The 24424-nt window shown below is 39.8% G+C and overlaps 2 protein-coding genes across 4 annotated transcripts; both read left to right on the top strand.

Moving 5' to 3' along the window:
* The first annotated feature begins 1008 nt into the window (after positions 1 to 1008).
* Positions 1009 to 8290, top strand: LOC120795468 (thrombospondin-type laminin G domain and EAR repeat-containing protein-like). The gene is made up of 13 exons (XM_040137410.1): positions 1009 to 1093; positions 1874 to 2097; positions 2795 to 3168; positions 3602 to 3692; positions 3830 to 3986; positions 4112 to 4243; positions 4332 to 4402; positions 4980 to 5141; positions 5239 to 5446; positions 5549 to 5781; positions 7420 to 7598; positions 7723 to 7824; positions 8111 to 8290. The coding sequence occupies exons 1-13, from the start codon at positions 1009 to 1011 to the stop codon at positions 8262 to 8264; spliced, it is 2172 nt and encodes a 723-aa protein (XP_039993344.1). The 3' UTR covers positions 8265 to 8290.
* A 1559-nt stretch (positions 8291 to 9849) lies between these two features.
* usp40 (ubiquitin specific peptidase 40) lies at positions 9850 to 23491 on the top strand. Of its 3 annotated transcripts, none has more exons than XM_040136535.1 (31): positions 9850 to 10581; positions 10697 to 10764; positions 10868 to 10981; positions 12901 to 13065; positions 13308 to 13454; positions 13713 to 13856; positions 14038 to 14166; positions 14443 to 14559; positions 14690 to 14797; positions 14921 to 15121; positions 15263 to 15398; positions 15614 to 15695; positions 15925 to 16096; positions 16198 to 16282; positions 16376 to 16446; positions 16529 to 16938; positions 17015 to 17174; positions 17309 to 17369; positions 18315 to 18368; positions 18606 to 18694; positions 18867 to 18953; positions 19056 to 19092; positions 19282 to 19346; positions 19899 to 19973; positions 20065 to 20292; positions 20785 to 20903; positions 21048 to 21113; positions 21263 to 21473; positions 21783 to 21878; positions 21976 to 22070; positions 22337 to 23491. In XM_040136535.1, the coding sequence occupies exons 1-31, from the start codon at positions 10386 to 10388 to the stop codon at positions 22443 to 22445; spliced, it is 3897 nt and encodes a 1298-aa protein (XP_039992469.1). In that variant the 5' UTR covers positions 9850 to 10385; the 3' UTR covers positions 22446 to 23491. The 3 variants fall into 3 exon arrangements, with proteins under 3 accessions (XP_039992469.1, XP_039992468.1, XP_039992470.1); XM_040136534.1 differs by having other exon boundaries at positions 15260 to 15398; XM_040136536.1 differs by lacking the exons at positions 9850 to 10581; positions 10697 to 10764; positions 10868 to 10981 and adding an exon at positions 11889 to 11959 and having other exon boundaries at positions 15260 to 15398.
* The last annotated feature ends 933 nt before the right edge of the window (positions 23492 to 24424 follow it).

Genomic DNA, 24424 nt, shown 5'->3' with positions numbered 1-24424 from the left:
TTTGCAAATACAATTTGACCAAGGCCCTCTTATACTTTGTCCATTGCAGTGTTTGTATAATTTATTAATGTTTGCCTAATTTAAAATTTATAATTGAGTCCATTTAACATTTGATATCACTGTCCAGAGGCCTCATTACATTTTCAATAAGTAATATTTGCAGATCTTTAAGAAAACAACCAGGTTTGAGACTTTTAATATCACAGCTGAGCTCATGCACATGCCTCGGTTCCTCAGGTAATGAACTATGGGAAAACAGCTAACATGAAAATAGCTGAGCTCATATCCATCAATGCATTAGTGGACCAAAGGGCGCAGATGTTCTGTTGTTTCTAGGTTGCCTTTTAATTAAAAGGAGATTTTTTTTTTTTTTTTTTGCTAAAGCCCCTTCCGTGTACTGCATGTCTGGAGGAATTTGTCTTCTGACAGACATTTTCAATAGTATTACAAAATAAAATATTCCGTCTGTCTGCTTGTCTGTCTGTGAGTTTGTCTGTCATAAGTGAGCATGCGCGCACACACACACACACACACACACACACACACACACACACACACACACACACACACACACACCGACCGGAGCAGCTCACCCCTCTGGCAGGTCTGTGTCATCAGAGGCGGTTGTGGGAGGATGAGTGACAGGCTGTTCAGTGATTTGCATGGCTCCGGTGTTTAAAAGCAGCTGCAGGTGCAGGATTGTTCACACAGAAGAATGGATTTCTCTCGAAGCACAGGACCTCTGCTTCTACTATCTAAGTATATGTGAATCTTATGTAGCCAGTATAGCTCTGATGATTTTCAACAGATATTGTTGACTATACAATTTTCTTTGGGGCTGGAAGATCTGAAAATGCTAATTTGGATCAATATGAAGAACACACAATCGCCCGGTGTGTATTGTCACTTTAGATAGAAACAAAGGAGGCAAAAGATATTATACTTGAAATACCTTCAATATGGACACATTCGTACCACCTGGGAACTGAACCAAACAGGCTTTTTGTAATGTCATCGCTGATATTTGTGCAGCTCCTTCTCCTGGGGTTAAGGGTCATTGACACCACCACAGACAAATGGAGACACTGCACAGGTACTGGACCATTTTATTCTATTTTATCTCTCCCAACCTCAGCTTTACTCTCTATTACCACAGCTCAGTCAAACAAATGTGATGTTCAGTTAATGATTATTCATATAGTGGATGGTTTTATCTAAAAATCTAGGAAACCCCTCCAGCTAAAATTCCTTTCTGCATCTGCTTACAGTACAGAGGGAGTGCTTGTGTGTAAGCACAAGGAGTGCTTGCATTAACTTAAATAACATCCAAAAGCAAGTGCAGACGTTGGATGAGCTTAGGATTCCACAAAAATCTATAAATGTCAGAATATCAGGGCTAACAGAATGTATGTTTATATAATGTCTCCTTGATTAGGGAATAATTCTCCTCCATCATTCTCGCTTTCCAATGAATGTCTTTCCTAATAACAACCCCTCATAAAACCTCCTACTGTTGCACCGCCACCCGGGGCCATTTCTCACACACGAATGGGGTCAGGGATTCAGTCTTGCCATGTCATCAATTGCTTTATTAGTTTATAGCGGTTGTTCCCAACCTTTTAAACCTGTGCCCCCTTTAAACATAGCTACTGTATGTCTATTTGTGACCCCTTGGTTTAGTGTGATTTATATATGAACCTATGAGCAGTGGTGGAAGAATTGTTCAGATTATTTACCCAAGTAAAAGTACTTAATACTTCAAAATTATTAAAAGGGTTAGGAACCACTGGTTTGTAGCATAGCAATTTCTGCATAAATAGGCATAAGCAGTTAAATAGACTTACTGAACCCTTTATTTTCATATTGTCTGCAGATTTTCTCCCTCTGGATCTTCTGTCTTTTGTCCTGGAGAGGGACCCCTCCAAGCTCCTGCCAGGGGTGCACATGAAGCAGGCTGGAGGGGAGAGGGGTGTACATTTCTCCAGCCCTCACATCTCAATGAGCTTTCCCTCCTCCCAGCTGCTGGTGAACTGTGACCTCTTCCCAAAAGAATTCTCCATTGTTGTGACTCTAAAAGTCACTCACCCTGAACCCACGGTGAGCATCCGGTATACAGAATATCAGTGGTAGAAGTACTACGATCCTTTACTTACGAAAAAAGTAACAATACCACAGTGTGAAAATACTCTTACAAGTAAAGGTCCTGCATTAAAAACATTACTTAAAGTACAGAAGTAATATGAGCTAAATGTACTTAGAGTATCAGAATTAAAAATATTCATTTTGCAGCAGAATGGTGGTGAAGATAATTTAAACAATTTTATGTATTTTGGGGTAGTTTAATTTGCTATATTACATTACACTGGATTTTATAAATTCATTATAAACTTTTAAACCCTTAATCTGGAAAGGAACTTGTAACCATAGCTATCAAATGAGTAGCGAAGTAAAAGTACATTTACCTCTAAGTTGTGGTTGAGTAGTATAAGTATGCTTGCAACTAAGAAATGCAAGCATATTATCGATTAATCTTCAGAATATTTTCGAAATTGATCAATTAATCATTTAGTCTATGAAATGCAAAAAAAGTTTTTCTTTTAAAAATAAGCGAAATGATTAATTGATTATCAAAATAGTTTCCAATCAACTTTCTATCAAGTGACTAATCATTGCAGCTCTAAGTACAAGCATCTCAAAATTGTACTTAAGTACAGCATTTGAGTAAATGTACTTTGTTCATTTCCACCCCTGCTGAATAGACTATGCCTTAAATATTTTCTCATTTGTCTTACAGAGAAATGAATTCATCTTTTCCCTGATGGAGCCAAAAACAGTAGAGAAAGGAACAGTGGAGGAGAAGGAGGAGGAGAACCATAAAGGAGACATTTTGGAAAGTAATAAAAAGAGGGGCATCATTGGAGAAGAACAAGGTGGAGAGGAGAAGAAAGGAAGTCATGTCAAAAGTAACGAGGAACGTGGACGGATCATCCTGGGACTGAGGTTTTCGAGAAAATGTCTGCACTTCCTTTTTAAAGGTCATGGAGGTGTCTTAGAGCACTGGGTGTTTCGAGGCACCCGATTGGCTGATAACCAGTGGCACACTCTGGTTCTAACCGTTGGTAGTCAACATGTGAGGCTTACGGTGGACTGCAACTCACCACTGGAAATGTAAGTCCATCATTTTTTGCTCCTCCTGAGTGTTTCAGTCTGTTTTCTGTTGAACGGGTGGGTATACTGTCTGCCTCCCAACATCCTCTCCCCCCGTTCCCACTCAATCCCCTTGAGGGATAGTAGATCCTTCACCACAATACAATGGCACTGCTCCAAATCTGCACACACCCTGCAGCCATATCATAGTGGTCTGACAGTATGTGATAGATGGTTTTTAGTGGAAACCCCCCTTTAGTGCAAAGAAGGGAGGAATATCAGCACCCGTAGAACACTTATATTATACAATTTATGTTTCATATGTTCCTTTCTCAGTCCTTAAAACAGAAGAATGCAGGAGACAACTTTAATTACACAGACTTCATGTTCATTTACAGAAGAAAAACAACTTACTTCAGCTATTAGAAATAATTATATCTTTTTATGGCAACAGCGTTCCCTCCAGGCCTTTCCCCTCAGACCTAAACATTCAGGGATCCAGATTCCACATTGGCAGTCGGGGGAGATGGAAAGGCTTGTTTTCAGTAAGACTTACATATCCTCAATACTAACTTTAACAAGATTCATAGAAAATAAGCTGCCAAATCCTTGTAAATTACATTATTAATATATTTTCACTAAAATGGTAAAATCCTTTCCTTCTTATCTGCTGCCCATACAGGGCCTGCTACGACAACTGGTTTTGGTGCCTGGTTCGGATGCCGCCAATCAGATCTGCCCCTCTTCTGACCCCCAAGTAGCTGCTCTGTCAGTGCCACCACTTCTCTTAGACCTGCCTGTGATGGGGAGGGAGGGCGACAGCCATCTGACATCCTATGGTAACTTGAATTTTACAGGGCATTTCATACAGTATGATACAAAACCTGAATTATATGCCTATATCTCTTCTTTCCTGCCTCTTTAATTGTCTGCTTGCCCTCGTGTGTTGATCTTGTTCTGTCAGAGATGGGGGAGCGAGTGTCAGTGGGGTTGGAGCGTTCATGCTCAGAGCTGCTGCAGGGCCAGCTGTGGTTCAACCCGCTCAGGAAAGGCCTCTACCTCTGCGATGGCATGGTGTGGATCACTGTGCTAGAGGGTGAGAATTGTACATAAACCATCATAAGCAATTTCCTTCTCAGCTTAGGTTGAAAATTGATTTAACTCTCACCTCTACATCTTCCCAGATCATAAAAAGCTGGACTATGTGTTGGAACATCAGGTCTTAACTACAAGCTCAGAGACACATGATATAGAGGTATTTATCCACTTGTTTAAAAATTAATATTTATGTATATTTGTTGTCTATACCATTGCTTGAAGCTTCACTGTACTTATAATTAAGGAAACCAAAGGGACAAGAGTAGAAAAATATCTTTCTTTTGGGGAGTCTAGTATTTTGTATGACCAGGGTTTCCAAACTGGGTCGTCAGGGACCTTACAAGGGGTCACAAGATAGATCTATTGGGTCACAAGATGATTAATACGATGGGAGTTTTTTTTTCTTGTTAAATACTATATAGTTTTACCTCTTTAGGCCTCTAAGAATATAGTGGTTTGAACGCATTTACTGTAAATGGCTTTAGACAAAAGCATCTGCCAAATGAACTTGTGGGTAGAGAGGTGTCCATTCCTGAAATTGACCTGAGCAATCTTAGTTGGCTGTGATTTATTCTCTTCTCTGTTGCAGCCCCACTTTTGGTTGATCTGATTTCTGCATAAAAGCTCAAACAGTCTTAATTTTCACCATCCTGTAATTTTGTTCTTCTATAACATATGGTTGTCTACTAAATTCAAGATTTTGGTTTTAGTTTTCTTATCTTTTCAATCTTCAGGTTTTCCAGGTACCTGGCATGGGTCTGATGGCTGCTATGGCTCACCGCTCCAAAGCTTCTGGCTCGGCTGTTTATCTGTGGACCCACTCAGAATTCAGGCTCTACCAGAATATCACTACCCATGAAGCGCTGGTTTGGAGACACTTCAACATGGGAAAGAAAGTATGACAAAAAGAAGTAAAAATGATTAGACACATCACAATTTAGTCTCAATATAAGCTTTGAACCCATATTCCTTCTTTTTTTTTGTTTGATGTAGATATTTCTGGTGGTGTCTAACTCTGGAGGAGGGCCATACAGTCGTCTTAACAAAGAGTCAGAGATGGACTTTTCTGTGATTTACAAGTGGAGCAAGAAAAGAAAACAGTTTGTGCGGTTCCAGTCTCTGCAGACTTACTGTGCCCGAGACTGGGAGGCCTTTAACATCAATCGACAAACCTATCTCGCTGTGGCCAATCACAGACAAGGTAAAAACTAAATATCCATCAAATGACTACCTGTTAAACTCAAGAATTTCTGCACCAAATCTGCATAAAATATTAAATTTCTCTCTCTGGTTTGTCTTTCAGGTAATAATAACCACACTATAGACAGTGTGATATACAAGTATAACAGGTTAACAAAGTCATTTGAGGTTCACCAGTTGCTGCAGACCTCAGGGGCCTATGACTGGGAGTTCTTCACTGTTGGACCCTACCATTTCCTGGTGGTTGCAAATGCTTTCGATGGAGTCACCACTTCTGTAGACTCTGTCATCTATGTTTGGGTCAATGGAAGCTTCCAGGTGTTCCAGACAATTAAGGTATGTGGTGAACATAATTGGCCTGGAAACCTTTTTGAAAATACAAAAGAGAATTTAATACAATCACTCAGATGATTTTTATAAACAGCTGTTTGGTACCACACAACAGTACAGGGTAAATTTGGAAGGTGTTTAAGCGTGGGTGAAAATGAGGCCTATTAGCACTTTAATGTAGCACATTGCTGCATGATTTCCATACCATTCATTTTCTCAACAGCTGGGCTTTGATTTCCTCTGATGAGATCTATATCTTTGAGATGAGTATGAAAAACGATCTATCTTGTCTGTATACACAGAAGGCAGGGAAAACAAACACAGAGAGATAAAGTGGTAATGAACAAGACATGGGGGAGCGGGGAACGGGTGTGTCCAACTATTTAAGACAGGGCCAAAAATAGTGCGTGTGGTTTGCCATGATTTGTTTCAGCGATAGCAATGCTTTAACATGTAAGTGATAGTGAATCATATATTTCAATCTAGCCACATTTGAGAGAGCGTTGACACATTGATAGTCACATGAGAAACCATAAGGAGAAGTGTGAATCAGGGGAACTCCACAGCTGGATATGAGGGTTCAGAAGAACACCCTGGGGCAAGTGGAAATTAATCACTGAAATCATCAAATGAGAGAGAAAACATCATTTTTGACACATTTTAAGCCATGCTAGTGGCGCGGCTCCCTGGAGGCAATGTCCGTCTGTCAAACTGTCAGTTGGTTGGTCCACCACTTTAGTCCAGAAGGAAATATCTCAAAAACTATTTAATGGATTACCTTGAAATTTTATACAGACATGCATGGTCCCCTGAGGATGAATCATACTGACTTTGCTGGTCCTGTGAGTTTCCCTCTAACACCACCATGATGTTGACATTTGTGGTTTTGAATGAAATATCTCGACAACTGTTGGGGTGGATTGCCATGAAATTTCATTTAGACATTCATGTCCCCCAGAGGTTGACTTGTAACAACTTTGATGATCCCCTCACTTTTCTTGTAGTCCCACCATCAGGTCAAAGTTTTCACTCATCCAGTGAAATATCTCTTTATCTCCTGGATAGAAATTTGTGCAGAGATATTCATAGTTCCTAGACAATGTGTCCAAATAACTTTTGTGCTTTCGAGTGAAATGTCTCAACAACTTTTGGATGGACTGTCATGATATTGATTTGGTACAGACATTGAAATTCTCCTCAAAATGAACTGTAATAACTTTGGTGACCTCTAGTGCCACCACCAGATCAAAATTTAAATTTTTCATATACTTTATGACCAAATACAAAACTATTGACATTCTCATGAGCATCAGCTGTATTTGTGTAAATGCTTGTCAGCAAATTCTAGCATGGTAATGTGCTAAAGTAATATGGTCACCATGGTAAACATTATACCTGCTAAACATGAGCGTGTTAGCATCGTCACTGTGAACAATGTTAGCATGCAGCCCTAAACACTGCTGCACCTGCGTACAGCTTCACAAAGCCGCTAGCATGGCAGTAGACTCAAGCTGTTTGCATTTGTCATGCTTTTAGTTGTTTGCCACTCTCATGTCTCCTTTCATGTTTTAACACTGTTCACACCTCCACCACACCAATTATAATTATTATTATTATTTTTTTTCTTTCTTACTGTCAATCTAGACGTTCTGCGCCACAGACTGGGAAATGTTTCAGATTGGCAGCAGAGTCTTCTTGGTTGTTGCCAATGGACACAGACTCCATGGTAACGGACCAAGTCAATATGCCATCAACTCTACTATCTACGAACTAGACATGAATGGACGGCTATTTGTCCGCTTCCAGGATATTGTCACGTACAGGTATGTATCTGCAAGAATTATACACATATTATGCACATAGACTAGAGGAACACTTCCTGTGTAATAATGCATTTGCAGCCAATTCACCCTCTTGTAATCACCACATACCTTTCTGTCTCTCCAGTGCAGTGGACTGGGAGTTCTTCAGCCTTGGGGAGGAACATTTTCTGGTTGTCGCCAACTCCTTTAACGGAGAATCCTACTCTCTCAACAGCATTCTCTATAGGTATACAACTTGTCAACAACACCACTCCCAGTTTGAAATAATTCACCCGTACTGATTGCCCTCTAAATTAGTAACTGAATCATCTCAAGGACATACACTTACAATGTTGTAATGTAGATTTATTTTCTTCACGTGAACAAGACTAGTGAAAGCGTATCAGCGCCTTTGACACGAAAGGATTCACTAGGAACTAGGAAATGGCCCACAGCTAATTTTTGATCTAGAGCTATTTTAAGCAGATGCAAATACAACTCTGATTTGATTCCTCTTCTGTGTTTGTTTTTAGATGGCAGGGATATGAAGGCTTTGTTCCTGTTCATTGGCTTCCAACCATTGGGTGCAGTGACTGGGAGTTTTTCAGCTCAAAAGGAGAATCATATCTGATCTACTCTAGTGCCAAAGCACCTCTCTCCAAAGTGTTCAAGCTAAAAACCTATTAGGCAAAAAGAGTGTGCACATGTGTTTGTGTGCTTGTGTGTGTGTGTGTGTGTGTGTGTGTGTGTGTGTGTGTGTGTGTGTGTGTGTGTGTGTGTGTGTGTGTGTGTGTGTGTGTGTGTGTGTGTGTGTAAATACATGTCCTTCTTTGTCAGGGCGTACATTGTCCTTTTGTGTCCGTATTGCTGTGTGAGAGAATTTTTGCAGTAATGTTTGAAACGTGCGTGTGCCTTTACAATACTGTGCCTGTCCACAATTTTGGGGTCAACCTCGATTACATAAAGTCAGTGCTATAGTAATCCTTGCGGGTTTTAAAATCCTGAGGAGGACTTTACATTCCACAACTACACATGAATTGCACACGGTTGGTTTAGAAGGATGATTTTGATATTCCTTGGAGTAAATATCTTTAAATTTGATGATTTTTGGCAAGAAACATTAAATTAAATTGAAATATGACGAAAGAATTTAGTGTTGATATATCCTTGAAGCGTGGAAAGGGTTTTGAAACTGCATCCATCATGTAGGGAGATCAAATTTCCATAAAATATAATTTAACAGTTAGACAAATTAGTAAAATGAGAAAAAAAGTAAAATAATTAAAATATTTTAGATTTTTTTTTGTGGTGGTTACTGTGGCTGAACTATGGGTTTTTGGGCTGAGGGAATATGGTATAACGACCAGTCCTGCATACAGATGCATACGCAACTCAACCGTCAGGGCTAGGTTACCAACTAAAGTACCTCATTTAAAAATAAATATAGTGGGCACAAGATTTGTATAAGAATATATCTATGTATGTGCGTTCTCTGACAGAAATGAATAAAACTCAAGACAGCCTCTTTAAGATTACTATTTTTCTGTAAAAGCATTTTATAATGAAATGATATTTACCTTTTTTTATCGACTGGAATGTGTTCTCTTTAAGGAAATTGAAATGATTGTTTTTTTTCCCTCTGACTGCATGAATTATATATGTATGTACGTACAAGTGAAAGTAAATTATTGAAATTACAATAAACCAGACTTAATATTATATGCAAGACAAGAGTTGTTTTTGCACTGGCTAAACTTCAGCTATGTTCAGTTAGAGCATGTAGGGTAGCAACTAAGGTGTCAAACATACCCTGCAGGACAAAAAGTAAATAAGTTTTCTTTCCAAGTCATTTCGTGGCTAATCAGATACCTGGCGAGGTCTTTGATTGGTATGCAATCCTGCACACATGGCCCTGGGCACATAACTGCCAATCTCCATAAAAAAAAATGGCAACCATAAAACATGTTTGGTGCTATCACACCACAAAACCCATGATCCTTTTGTAATCTCCAGGACTATAATTGTGGGAAATGTAGTTTTAATAAGCTACAATTGTGATCGCTGTGAAAAGAGTTGTAGCTAGAATTTTTATGGCTATATCTTAAAGTGACAGTAAATTACAGAAATTACAAAAAGTAGACTTATGTTTATAAGCATTGGCCAGGCAATATATAAAGAAAATATCTTCAGTTATATTAATTTTAAGAAAGTACGTTAGCCAAATGTGATACTACAAGTACCACAATGCACAATTACATTCTCTGCCAGGAAGAAACATGGCTGCTTACTGTTCACTGACGATATTTTTATTTACGTTTCGTCTGTTATCCGTTATAAGACCGACAGAGGAAGAAAGAGCCAGTGTCTGAAGCATTTTTGAGTAAGAATTAATTTAAATCAGTCCTTACAGTTTCGCTGTGAGGACGCCATTTTTTCCAGTCGTAGAGACATAGACCGTTAACGTTACCGACAGCCTGATTTTTTTTACATTTTCGCTGAGCTGTCAAGCTGCTCATCAGTGTCCTGCGATTGATTTGCCTTTTGTTAGCGTGTTGAGCTAGGTGGACAATTTAACTGCGAGTCCAACGGCTATACAACCGGTAATAGTCGCTATGTTCAGCCCCGTGAAGTCTTCTTATTTCAGAGTCAGCCCGGCCACTGTGAACCGAGAACTCGGCAAGACCAAGATGAGATAGCAAGAGGGCACATCGGAGTGCTAGCAAACGATTTACTACGAGGCTGCGTCCCAGCCTAACAAAGAGAAAACTGAGTTAAAAGAAGAAAAAAAAAAAACACGAGTCAAACGGCATGTTTGGCAATCTTTTCGAGGAAGAGGAGGAGGAAGGCTTCTCTTCCACTCCCTCTAAAGGTAGAGTTGCAAAGGGGGGAGACGAGCCACCTCAATCCCGAGGAAGAAGCAATCTGTGCGGCATCAAGAACCAGGGAGGGACGTGTTATCTGAACTCTCTGCTCCAGAGCCTGCTGTTCACCCCAGAGTTCAGAGGTAAGGACAGGTGACTGTTGCTCCGGGAGGAAGAGACTGAGGTCCACCAGTACAGTTGATAAACAGAGTGCAGTTAACTATTTACTTATTCATTGTTTGGTGCGTATCCCTGTAGAGGAGCTGTTCAGTTTGGGGCCAGAGGAATTAGGATGCCTGGAAGACAAAGAGAAACCAGGGGCCAAAGTAAGAACCGCAAGGTGCCCGTAGGTGTAACCGCAGATGTAATGTGTGTATGTCTGTGTGTGTGTTTTTGAAGTGTAAGGAGGCTTTCCCTTCTCTTCCTTAGGTCAGAGTGATCCCACTAGAGCTCCAGAGATTGTTCGCCCGTCTGTTGTTGGTGGACCAGCAGAGCGCCTCCACGGCTGACCTCACTGACAGCTTCGGCTGGAACAGCAGCGAGGTCTGTAACCGTTATCTTTGTCAGTGAGAAGGAGAACGAGAGGCGCAGGTTACACTTCTCATTTTCATGATTCCTTTGCCTTCCAGTCCTATCAGGACATACAGTACATTGAGAAAGTATTTAGACCCCTTCACTTTTTTTCACATTTTGTTATGTTGCAACCTTATGCTAAAATAATTTAAATGCACCCCCCCTTCATCGGTCTACAGACAATACCCCATAACGACAAAGCTAAAACAGAATTTTACAAATTTTTACAAATTAAAAAACAAATACTGAAATATCACATTGTTGTAAGTGTTTAGACCCTTAACTCAGTACTTTGCATGAAGCACCTTTGGCAGCGATTACAGCCTTGAGGTTTTCTTTTTTGGTATGATATGACAAGCTTTGCACACCTGGATTTGGGGATTTTCTGCCAGTCTTCTCTGCAGATCCTCTCAAGCTCTTGACCAGGTTTTCATTAAGGATATCGCTGTACTCTGCTACGTATAACTTTGCCTCAACCCTGACCAGTCTCCCTGTGCCTGCTGCTGAAAAACACTCCCACAGCACGATGCTGCCACCACCGTGCTTCACCATTGGGATGGTATTGGGCAAGTGATGAGCGGCGCCTGGTTTACTCCAGACATGAAGCTGAGAATTGAGTTCAAAAAGTTCAATCTTGGTTTCATCAGACCAGAGAATCTTGTTTCTCACAGCCTGAGAGCCCTTGAGGTGTTCATTGTTATTGTCATTGAAAGCCAAGCGGATTTCATATGTTTTTCACTTAGGAGAGGCTTCCGTCTGGCCACTCTACTATAAAGCCCAGAACAGTGGAGTGCTGCAGTGATGGTTGTCCTTCTGGAAGTTTCTCTCCACACAGGATCTCTGGAGCTCAGCTAGAGTGACCATCAGGTTTTTGGTCACCTCTCCTACCAAGGCCCTTCTCGCCCGATTGCTCAGATGGCTGGGCGGGGTGTGCCTTTCCAAAACATGGTCAGTCAATTGAATTTACCACAGGTGGCCTTAGATCAAGGTGTAGACACATCTCAAAGATGATCAAGAGAAATGGGAGGAACCTGGGCTAAATGTCAAGTGTCATAGCAAAGGGTCTGAATACTTATGTCAATGTGATATTTCAGTTATTTGTTTTTAATAAATCTGCAAAAATTCCTGAAATTCTGTTTTGTCTTTGTCCTTGACAAAGTTATGCATGTCCTGTGGTAAATTTACAGGACGTGCATTACCACCTTATCCAGATCAAGTCTGTACCTACAGTGATTTGATTTAACCTAGAACCGGAGCTGTAAAACCATCAAAAGGGAATGTGCAACTTAAGCCCTAGCTGGGGGAGGTGAGAGTGACTAAACACATAATAAATGAAAATGTTGAAAAGTTGCTGTTTATAAATGATGGTTTCAAAGTAAAGTAGGGGCTGCTGTGTCCCAGTCCCACACTACAAACCAATTTTACAGAGGTTTTAAAAATATTTAGTGTGTTCAAAATGATAAGGTGCAGGAATTAAGTAAATTCAGTAAAGTCAATATACATTCTAAATCCACTTGTATTTTGATCGATCTGTTGACGGATTGCTCAAAAGAAATTAGGAAGCGTCTTACAGCTGGAAAAAAATCAGCAGTTGGTGTTATTATAGAACACATAAATTTAAACATTAAATCTGCAGAGAACCAATTACTTTTTCAGTGAAGTTTGATTGATGTTCAGTGGTGTAAGTCTTGTATAATTTCCTGTAAGTATAAAACAGTGAAGTACATTGATTTTTTTTTTTTTTTATAATAGCTACAAAAACAATATACTATAAAAATTGTAATATAGTACGTTCTGTATACTGTTAGTACATAAAATGGAATTAGGACATGGCATATATCTTTATCTCCCTGTCTTTCAATTTTTTTCTTTTGATCCTCCTCTTTCAGGGGACGAATCAGCATGATGTGCAGGAGCTGAACAGGATTCTGTTCAGTGCTTTGGAGCACTCTCTTGTGGGCACCACTGGTAGTACCTTTATTCACCGGCTCTACCATGGGACCATTGTCAACAGCATTGTCTGCAAGGAGTGTGGAAATGTCAGCCAGAGACAGGTGTGTCCACATGTGCAGAGTTTCTCTACCTTTTTGACCTGGCTCCATCTATGAAGTTATACTTTGTGCATTAAAAAGTGTTGAAAGTAGTTTTTTTTTCCCGGCCGAGTAAGATTTCTTATAAATTGATGCCTGACACTACAGGAGATATTGTAGTAGAATAAATCTCACCACTAAATTCTAAGATAGAGATTTTTAATTAACCCAGTCCTGGTGTAAATGTTTATTGGTGCCTTCTTTAGGAGGACTTCCTGGACCTGACAGTGTGTGTTTGTGGCGTGTCTAGCCTGGAGGAGGCTCTGTGGAACATGTTTGTGGAGGAGGAGTTGTTTGAGGGCAATAACCTGTACCGCTGTGCACAGTGTGACAGGCTGGTCACTGCTGCTAAGGTCAGTGCCAGCTTTTTAGATTGTGTTAACGCAATAACAAAGGTTATAACACAGTAAAGAGATATTAACATTTTTCTTTTCCCAATTTCCCCTTTTGAGAAAGCCTTATATTAATATTGAACAAATGAGATGATTAAAAAATAGTCATGTACAGAACTCCTATTTTGCATAAACATTTTTCTTGTTAACATTAAATATATAGATATATTTTTAACTGTTTCTTACCCTCCTTTCTTTACTCATTTTGCTATTATTCAGTCAGCTAAGCTGAAGAAGCTCCCTCCATTCATGACCATGTCTTTGCTGAGATTCAGCTTTGACTTTGCCAAATGTGAGCGATACAAGGAGACTGGACGCTACAGCTTCCCCCTCACCATCAACCTACGGCCATTTTGTGAACAGGTACCTGACAGATTTCAACACTGACTTTTGTTCATTAGGCACATTTAACGTATCCTTTTTCTTTATTATTGTTATTATTGTTCCATTTTCTTGGTTTTCAGGCTTAGGTTTAACCTCATCTTGGAAGGTTTTTTCACTTTAGGATGTCATAAAAAGTTAACTATGTGTTCCTCTCTTACAGACTAATGGAGAGGATGAGGATTACTCCTACGATCTGTTCTCTGTGATTATCCATAAGGGTGGCTGCTATGGTGGCCATTACCACGTTTATATCAGGGACATTGACCTGCTCGGCCAATGGGAGCCACCGGTGAGAAAAATAAGAGAGCAAATAGAAGGATAAAAACAAAAAAAAAGCAGTCATAAGTTGTACTCACTTTTTATAATATGAGATGCCAGTAGTGACTAATGACTAATTGCTCATTCCCCGTAAAAATTACTCTTAAAAACAGCTAATAGCAGATGATCATATTTGAAGATTTCTCTGTGTGCTTTATTATCAGCAACGTGAGAAAAATGTATCAAAACCTGCAAGCTTTTAAATGTGTGCGTTAGGACCGGCAGCATCTCTCTGTGTTGTTTGCAGGAGGAGGACTGCAAACCTAAAACTCAGAGGAAAGTCAAGGAGGAGGTCAAGGAAGTGTGTGATCAGAAATTACAAGAAGATGACCCTTTGTCTGTCCTGACTACTATCATTGCGCAGGTACTGCGACAATAATTCTAAGACCTTCTTTTGCTGAATTTTATCTGGTTCTCATACAAGTTTTTTTGTATGGAGTCATTGGTACAAGAAAAATTAATTAACTATGTGCTGCTCATTTCCTGTCTACTAGGAGCCATCAAAGTGTGTCCTGATGGACCAGTTGGGCCAGAAACTCATGGATAAGATTGGTTCATCCTGGAGCAAAAAGTTCAGAAAACACCATGGTCCCATAGGAAAGGTATTTTTGGTTTCTTTGCTAATGATCATTGGTGGTGGACTTTGTAAGCTTACATTACTTTGTTTGTTTGTTTTCTTCCACATTATTCTTATTTCTTCTGTACTTTTTTCTCTACTGATGTAGTTCTTGCAGTCCCACAATGATGTGTTCATGTTGGTGTCCAATGGTACCAGAGTAGCACTGAAGGCAAACCCGCCAAGCCCAGTGACTGAGCCCCCTTGCCCAGCAGAGCAGACCAGTAAGTCTGATCCCTCAACAACTTCAGATCCAGGAGCTGCTGAACAACAGCAAGGACCGGCCCAGAAGCTAAACCCTGAGCCAGAGGTATAAGAGCACGTCATTACATTCATCCAGTGTGAAGCCTTTTGAAATATTTGGGGTTTTTTTTAATCTGGGTTCCTCATGGACATCTTGTGGATACTTCGATGCCTGTTTCTCACGGTGTGTCTTCCTGTCTATCAGCAGGGTAGCCACTGGTTTGACCTAAATGACTCCACGGTGACCTCCATCAGGGAGTCTGATATAGAGAAGCAGTTCCAGGGCAAAGAGAGCGCATACATGCTGTTCTACAGAAAAACACAGCTGCACAGGCCCAGTGAAGGTAATGGACACCATGTTTTTCGTTTGTAATGGAAAGATTATATCTGCCCGGATGGGTTAAGTGGGTTCACGTCAGAAAAAGGGTCCATTAATCATTTATTTCATTCTGATAAATTCCAAAACTATTTACAAGTTATCAAGTAAATTGAAGATTAAATAATAAGATGACTACGATGTATATATTCACAATATGAATTGTTTTTTTTACATTTTCAGCTCTGAACAATCCACAATATAAAGTTCCTTCTCACCTCGTCCAGATGGCTCAGGAGGAGAACATCAAACTGGAACAAATGCGGTAGAGAAACAAACACACATTCACATTTTAACTATTATCACTTTACACCTCAGTTTAATTGGTTCTAACTGACAGTTCAGTCACAATCAATTGACAGTTCAGTGGCATCTAAAATTCTTAAATCAGTGAATATAAGAGTCAGCGCATTGCCTACAAAAAATGGAAGAGTATATGAAAATTGGTTTGTTACAAAAATGACTGACATGAATCAACATTGTTTCTGTTACAGTGAGAAGTTTGAAGCCACAAATAACACAGTGGTGCTGCGTCTGCACCTGGCACCCTGTTATAGGCTGGAAAATGGAGCACTTCAACCAGCCAACAAAGAGCACAACGGGAGCACCACCCTCAGTTTCGACCGTAGAAAGACTGTAGGAGACCTGCGATTAGCCATTTACCAGGTAATGTCATTCCCAAAATCACAAAATGTTGTGTTTTTAGATCCTGAGAATAACAGCAAAAATAAGCTTTATGTTTACATAATGCGGATTTGCCTATTCAGATGCAGGAACTCTGGGAAGGGGATATGGCTTTGACTGTGGCCAGGAGTCTTCCAGCAGGTCTACACCTCTACAATACTCTTACAGGTGGGACATATAGCGAAATACTTTAAGAGGACAGTACAAGTTTAAATTTTGTACATCTCTGTAACATCATTCTGGTTTTGTTTCTGTTTTCAGATGACAAAGTCTCCCTGTGCAGTGCGGGCATCTACACAAACTCTGACTTGTTTGTGTGGAACGGCAGAGAGGTAAAGAAAAGCACCGTCCATCACAAACTAGCTCAAATGTCAAGATCCAAAATAACCTATCTGCTGGTTTTTATCTCTTCAGGTATGTGGTGCGACTATCCTAGCTGGAGCTGAGTGGGAGCCTGTGCTGCTGACTGTAGTCCGACCCTTTTTGGGCGAAGATGTGGAGCAGGAGGTGGGGGACAGGGTGGAATGTGAAGAGAGCAGAGGTGGTTTTGAAAATGGGGGGCCAGGACTTAAAAGGGAGGCGAGAGGGTTTTCAGGTGGTGTGACACTTGGGGAGGTGAAGGAGGCACTCGGGGAGCCTAAGGAGAGTCTGCTGTGCCAGGAGCATAAGGGAGGAAAGAGAGAAGAGCAGGGGGCAGGAGGGGGGGGAGGGGCGAGTGGATGGAGGGTGTTCCCACCTGATGACATGCAGCGGACGCTAAAGGATCTGTCGCTGAAAGATGGAGATGCGCTGTTGGTGCTGGAGCCACAGTCGTTCGACAGCAGGTAAAATCCTCTGCACTGTATGTATGTGTTGTTTTCTTTATATGTGTTTTACAGCTGTCTTCTTAACTTTGTTTAGTGTGTTTACCCTAAATGGAGACGTCGTCACTGTGACTACACCCTCTGACTGCCGCTGGCTCCAGGTGGAGTTTCGACCACGTGGAGGAGGAGGAAGTGAAGGGGAGGAGGAGGAGGAGGAGGAGAGGAGGAAAATTAAGGTTCCAGCCACAGGAAATATGGTCAGTAATTTCTGTGCTTCTGTTTTTTCGCTGTCTTGTTCTGTTGTCTCTTCTTCCTCTTCATCTTTTCATTCAAGCATCACAGTTTTCTTTCTAACAATCATTTAGTCCTGTTTAATGTGTCTCTGCTACAGCTGCTGTGTGAGGTGAAACAGAGGGCCATAGAGGAGCTGCAGCTACAGGCGCAACCCCCAGGCAAGACGCTCAGTGTTACACATAACTATGTCTGCAACTTACATTCATCCACCCCCCATTATTAGTCAGGGTCAGTTATTGTTGTATATGCAGAAAACAAATCCGTTTTATGTGTATAAGACACGTTTATATGCTTTTAGATTTATATATTCTTGCAATTAAAAATTGAATATCATTGAATGAATATAGAATAAGAAAACTGACGAGATGTCCTTTTAGAATTTTTTTTTTTTTTTTAAATAATGAATCAAACAGATATTAAAAATTATTATAAATGTCTCAAACAAAATCCCAGGCTGTTAAACTGGAAAACTTCAAACTTAAAGTCATCCATCGTTAGCTTTTGTATAGTGTTATAGTGGGATTCATATGTGTATATATATATACTCAGTGGCAAGTTAATTAGGTACACCTGCACAATCTAATGCAATCCAATACAACCTCCCTGCCATAATAAGGTTACGACAATCACAATGTTCAGTGTTTATCGACATTATCTAGAATGTGGAAATTTAATTGCATGTTTGTTACTGAGGTTATAGGTAAAGGTGGTGTTGTACTGGACTACTTTATATTGAGAAGTGTTTCTAATTTTTTGTACTCCCTATTTACATACATGAGGGGGTCAGAATATTAGAAACACTTCTGAATACTTCTGAACACTTCTGAGCCCAGCACGACGACACCAGTATATATGACCTCCATGTTAACACATCTATTGTCAACAAAAAACTGATCACTATAGGCATCATAAATAACCATCAGTCATATTGGGAGAAGAATTTGAAAAACTCAATGAATCAAAACATGCCTGCTGTTGACAACAAAAACTGGCTTGGGACCTCCCAACTGTCCTCAAGTAATATGTGTTTGTGTTTCGATTCTTATATTGACTCTTTAAGTTTACATTCTCAATTCAGCGGTTATTTCTGTCTCACTGACCAGGTGCGCAGTACTGTCTGAGACAGGTGGACTGCACAGGGAAACTCCTACCTCCAGGTACTCTCTCATTTGTTACCTGGGGGTGATTTTTAATGGTTCAGATTACTAACAGCCGGAAATCCCCCTCATTTTAACAAAATATTAAGATACACATTCCTTTACACTGTCCCCTCATTATAGTTTTAAAAGGTACTATCCCCGCTTGTAATTTTTCTTCTCATCATCTGTCTTTTGAAGTCTTAGCAAGCATTTACTGAAGTGCACTTGTTTGTCTTACGCTGGTTTATCTGACAGTGTGTGAGGAGTTGAGTGTGAGGGATGCAGGGGTGCGACTCATGACCACACTGACTCTCTGTCTGGGAAATGCCCCCAAGGCATCACAGGTGTGTCTTTTTATTTGAAATCTTCAAAAAATCCTTTGTATTTACAGCTGCACAGGTGAAAGTTAAAGAACCTTTTGGTACCAGTAAGGTATCCTACACTGCATTTTAAAACAAACTGAGAGCTATTTAAACGCTTGATTGATGTTTGGAGATGTTTCGCTCTGTGTTGCAGCTTTTCTTGCATTTTTCTGTGGGCACAGCGCCCTCTGCTGGCATGGAGATGGACATAATTGTGGAGGGGACTTGTACTGTCAAAGAGGTGAGGAAAAAAATCTACTTATTTTGTGCAAAATTCATAATCTGCTTATATTACCTGTGTGCTTTTTATTTTAATTTTATTTAATCTTATTGTTATTTGCAGTGTCTGAAGGCAATGCTGGAAGCTGTCGGACTTGATGGTAAAACTTTTTTCTGTTTTCCCAATGTGTGTAACTGTAGACTCATCTTTTGTGCATTCAGCATTTCTGCTCAGACTATCTCTACTTTTGCGAGATTGTAAAAACAAATACAATGTAAAAACAGATATTTTACTGTAGTCGTTTGCTGCAATGTCTGGTTGGTAATGTCATTTAAATGTGTGCTTGCAGGTACCTGTTGGCACTTGAGGAGGCTTGATTGGTGTGAAGAGGTTGGAGAACCACTTATGGATGAGGTGAGTGGCTGAGTGTGACAGTGCAGAGCGATGTCATCTGATTGTTTTGTCCAACCAGCAGTCAAAAATGTAAAAAATAAATAAATAAATAAAATTTACTTCCATATAAGACTAAGAAAAGTAGCGAATCCTCATAGTAATTAAGATGGAACTGGGGAATGTTCGGTCTTTAGACTTTAAAAATGACTTAAATGATTAACGATTATCAAAATAGTGGCTGATTGGATTTTCTGTTGATCAGCTAATCATTGCAGCTCTGTCTAAAAGGTAAACCCCTTTCAGATAAACTTTAAACCTTTTGTGGCCTTTTGTAGTTTAACAGGATGGCACTTGAGAAGTTTTTTTCGCATTTTGAAGCCATCTTTGCCAAACATATATGCCCAGGGCCACTTACACTAACAAAGTATTTTGACCTGGAAGTATAAATAATGTTTTTGGTAAAAGCTGCATACTGGTATATTTCTAATTTTATACTCATTCCTCCCTTGTTTTTTCATCAATATGTCAGTCCACACGTAAACAACCTTTTCGTAAACAACCTTTTATTCTCAGGATTCTTCTCTGTCAGAGCTGAAGATAAGCAGTGGAGATACATTAGTCGTCACAGAAGGACAACTTCCTCCGAAGGTACTTAAATGTTTTGATTTTTGGCTTGAGATTCAGGATGTCTTATGACTATACCTCTCTCTTTCGCCTTTGTTGTCTCTCTTCCTGTCAGGGTTTTCTTAAGTTATCCATGTGGCTGTATCTGGATCCCAAAAACATGGAAACAGATTTTAATCACACTGACAATGGACACGCTGAGGAGCAAATGCTGGGGGTTTTGACTGCAGGTGAAACACATAGTAACTCGCCTCCTCTTTGCGGCGGCAACATGGTGGACCTGAGAAGTGTAGGACAGGTGGAGATATCAGATGAGGCAACACTGGAAGATCTAAAGACTCAGGTAAATTATGCATATATAGACTCGATTGTCATTATTACTAGTTGGGTAATCCTCAAAGACCACAATTTAGTCCTCTTGGAGTGGTTTTCAGTCCTGATTACTTTAGACCTAGAGCTCTGACGTTTTACTGTGGTACCAGTTAAGTGACTTAATTCAACAGCTGTGAGTCTGTTTCTGATTAGATTCCCAGAGTCCAAACCAGCAGGGCTCTTCGTCTATCAGACTGAGAATGAGAACAAGTTCTTACAACTTTCTAAGGCTTGTTTTATCAGTCCTTTTATTTTTTGCATGACATTTGGGCCAGGGCTAAATGTGATTATTGCCTTATTTCAGCACCAGTATGTACTGCAGTCTAAGACTGGGCTCTTATTTACATATTGCTTTTGAAGCACATAGAAAGTTGATGCTGTTATTGTTGTTTTGTTTGGGAACAGGTGTAACAGTGAGGCCTCTCTCCCTCTTGCTGTACTTAATTGTCTACCTCTGTATCAGGTGTTGACGCTGCCCGCTCTCCAAAATGTATGTGTGCCAACCACTGCGTTCATGCGCGTATGGCAGCTGGAGGGACAGAGACTGGCACGAATCCTCAGAGGACAACAACTGACGCTCAGGTTTGACCACTTTCCAATCACTTTTTTTTTTTTTTTTTTCCAGTTTTCTAATTGATGTCCTTCAGATTATTTTCACCAGGATAATTACGGAAAGTTTGAGTTTTTACCCAATCCAGATTTTCTCTTCTATTTTCTCCTGATCAGGAAATTGAAGCTAACCAGTGGTACAGACCTTTGTGTTCAACGGCTGCTGAAGGAGGAAGAGCTTGGGTAAAGTTTAGGGTGAAACTAGTTTCGTATAATACAAAACCTTATCCCTCCATGAGAACTAGTTCAGGATAGAGCCTCTCTGATGAAACCTTTTGCTTTCACCTAATTTTATAACACATTTGCTTCCCTTATTTCCCCCTCTTGCTAAGGCCCAAGGAGGTGTTGCTAAATGTTAAGATGGGAGTACCAGGGGAGAGGTGTTACTACCCTCCAGAGGAGCTGGTTTGGGATGCATCCCGTGATTCTTCCCCTCGCTCTCTACGCACTTGTCTGGCTGCACACTATGGCCTCTCCCCTGACTCTCTGCTGTTGGCCAAACACCAGCCAGACAAACACATGTGGGAAGAAATATCCAACTGGGTAAGATCAAAAGGTTCCTGAGAAAGAACCTGTTTTAGGGGTATTTATATGTATGTCTTTGCTCTTTTGCTCAATAGAAAAGCTGATAGAGGAAATGGTAAATGGTAAAGCGGGCTTTGGAAGGACATTAGAGAGGAGTGTTTACTGCGTAAAATGTAGCAAAGAGTGGCTAAGAATAGGAGATTTGACCTTGATCATTCAGTTCATCATTTCATCAGAAACTTGTGGGATTTTTATTTCATAAGCAAAGAAATTATCCCCATGGTCACATTATCAGTGAATAATATACCTTGTATCTTTTACTTTCAGAGCCAGCAGGTTTCCAAAAAGAAAAAGAAGAAAAGAACAGAATCACTACTGGGGGCACCATTCCACCTCAAAGATGGCGATACAATCGGCATCAAGGTATTGATAAAACCCTGTTTGTTTTTAACAGAGTCAGTTTTGGGTTGTTTTTTTTTTTTTGAGAAACACTAAATCTCTTCCTGATTTTTCTTTTCAGAATCTTTTGATTGACAAAAACAGGGACTTCATCACCCTGGAAGATGAGCAGGGCCAGCAGAGGCTCAGAGAGCAGGCAGAGCAATGCACCAAAGGGTTGGACTTCTTTACTTTGTCACATGTAGCTGCCGGGAAAATGTTGCTTGGTATAATATTTGCGATTTTAGCTTTATAGATGTTACTGCTTGAACCATCTGCAGGGAAAAAGAAAACTCAGGCTCTTCTACAGCATTTATTATTTAGCAGTCGCCTCATGGTTGTGGTGATTAATAGCTGTGAAACCACAAGACACAAGTGTCCATTAGTTCAGATTATTTTTATGTAACTTTTTATTAAAATTTTATTCCCTTTCCTATCTTTAGAGGGAAGGTTGTGGGCTCTGATGGTGCTGGACCACAGAAGAAGGCTGGACAGACCAACTCCAGGAAGCCAGAGGTGGCACTGTCAATCAATGTTGGGGTATTCAGATAGCACCCTGCTCCCATAGGTGCATGGACAAATCAAGACTACCTATAAAACTACAGTACATACACACACACACACACACACACACACACACACACACACACACACACACACACAGATGCCACGTTGCAGTTAGGACAATCCACTTGACATAAGTCTTGTGCCATTTTTTTTTTTTTTTTTCTCCACAAATCTTTTCTAACTGACAAACTCAAACTATAAATTCCTTTCTGTTTCACGTGTCTGATTTATCATTGACAAAAGAAGAGAGAGAATTTCATCTTTGGCACTTTGATTTGCTGTTTTGTAATAACTGACTATGATTTGCAATATTTCTATGCAATATTACTAGGTTTTTTATGAGATGACATATATTTGTCTTGCGTCCTATCTTTGCAATCTTTTAGTTATAACCACCACACAGGCCCTTTTATTTAATTAAATTTCTGTTTTTATGTTTTCTGAGGGAGATTTTGAAGACGGTGTGACCTTCAGGACAACAGATTTTTTTGCCGCATCAATCAGTAGATAATTTGTAACCTTACACTGCACCTATCAGTCCAGAAAGCAGTTTCTTCTTTGAGCTTTTTTTTTTTGTTTGTTTCTTTTTTTCATCTGCAATTACAAACCTGCAGCGAAATACTATACTGAAGCTTTTGCTAACTGGAGTTTCTATCTCAAATACTGCTGTGGTTAAACTGTAGCAATCAGGGTGAAAATTTATACATGTAGCCACCAGCCAGTGTCTTTTTAAAGTTTGGCTTTCTTTAACTAGTTGTCCAGTGCAACAAGCCACTGCAGTAGGGAATCAACCATCCCTAAGTCTCAATGTTGTTTATAAGGTAACTGGTTGTACAATAAGTGACTCACATTTTTATAATAAACCTGTCACTGTGCACCATGAACAAAAAAAGTCCATCTGAATCATGGGTTCTATGGATGGGCTTATTTTAGATTGACAAGGGAAAGGAGAGACAGGCCTTAACATGGAGAAGCCTCAGTGCTGCTCTGTCCTCCCTACCTCACTCTCTACCTCTCTCACTCTACCTCTGCTGCCCTTTTTTTTTTTTTTTTTTTTTTTTTTTGGGGGGTCTCATTGGTAATTTTATTTTCCTAAATCTAAACGGTTGCCCCACTCTCTTCCAGTAAACTACAGTTAAAGTATTTGGACAAGAACACATTGTTTAATGTTACAGCTCTGAGAATTTTACAGTTTGGCTGAGAAATGGCACATCATCTGCAAGGTAAAAGTGTAGATTATCTGCCCTTATTTACTTCTAGTCATATTCTATAAATGGGAAAATAACTTCATTGTTCTTTTATTGGACATTATCCACCCTTGACAGAGCTGAAAATTAAAGCAGACCATCTTCACGTTCACCTCATTCTCTCATTTTGCATTCAAAGGAATAACTGTGTGGAGCAAAAACATCATTTTGTTATTTAACTGTTTATTATGCCCGATGAAATTGTACACTTCTGCTCCAGAAATAAACTGTAAAACTACTCTCCATGACTATGTAACAGTAAAAATCCCAGATTTACTTACTGAGTTTTCATTGAGGAACATTTAATGTTTCATCGCATGCAGTATATGTGAACGTCAGGGAAGTAAAAATAATTCTTTAGATAACTTACTTGAAAAAAATGACAAAGTAATTGTGTTACTGTATGAATTGTGATGTTTTTTGGGGAGGATTTGATTTTGTTATAAAAGATTTTCTATGCTGCTTCGTGTATTAATCTGGCCTTGATCAGTGCCAAGAATTTGCAAATAGAAAAAAAAATTTTAATTTGTTTGAAGCACATGCATAAAATCTACAATATACTCAGCAACAGTGAAATTCAATTTTGTATCATGTATCATTTACTAGTGTTATTGATTACATCTTTGGTGGTATTGATAAGGACTGATCTGCTGAATTCTGACAGTGGAAATCTGTTTGTATCCGTGTCAGATTGTATCTGCAGAATGTATTTTATCA

Source organism: Xiphias gladius, chromosome 10 (assembly GCF_016859285.1).
Source record: "Xiphias gladius isolate SHS-SW01 ecotype Sanya breed wild chromosome 10, ASM1685928v1, whole genome shotgun sequence".
Classification (NCBI taxonomy): domain Eukaryota; kingdom Metazoa; phylum Chordata; class Actinopteri; order Istiophoriformes; family Xiphiidae; genus Xiphias; species Xiphias gladius.
This window is presented reverse-complemented; position numbering and strand designations above follow the sequence as displayed.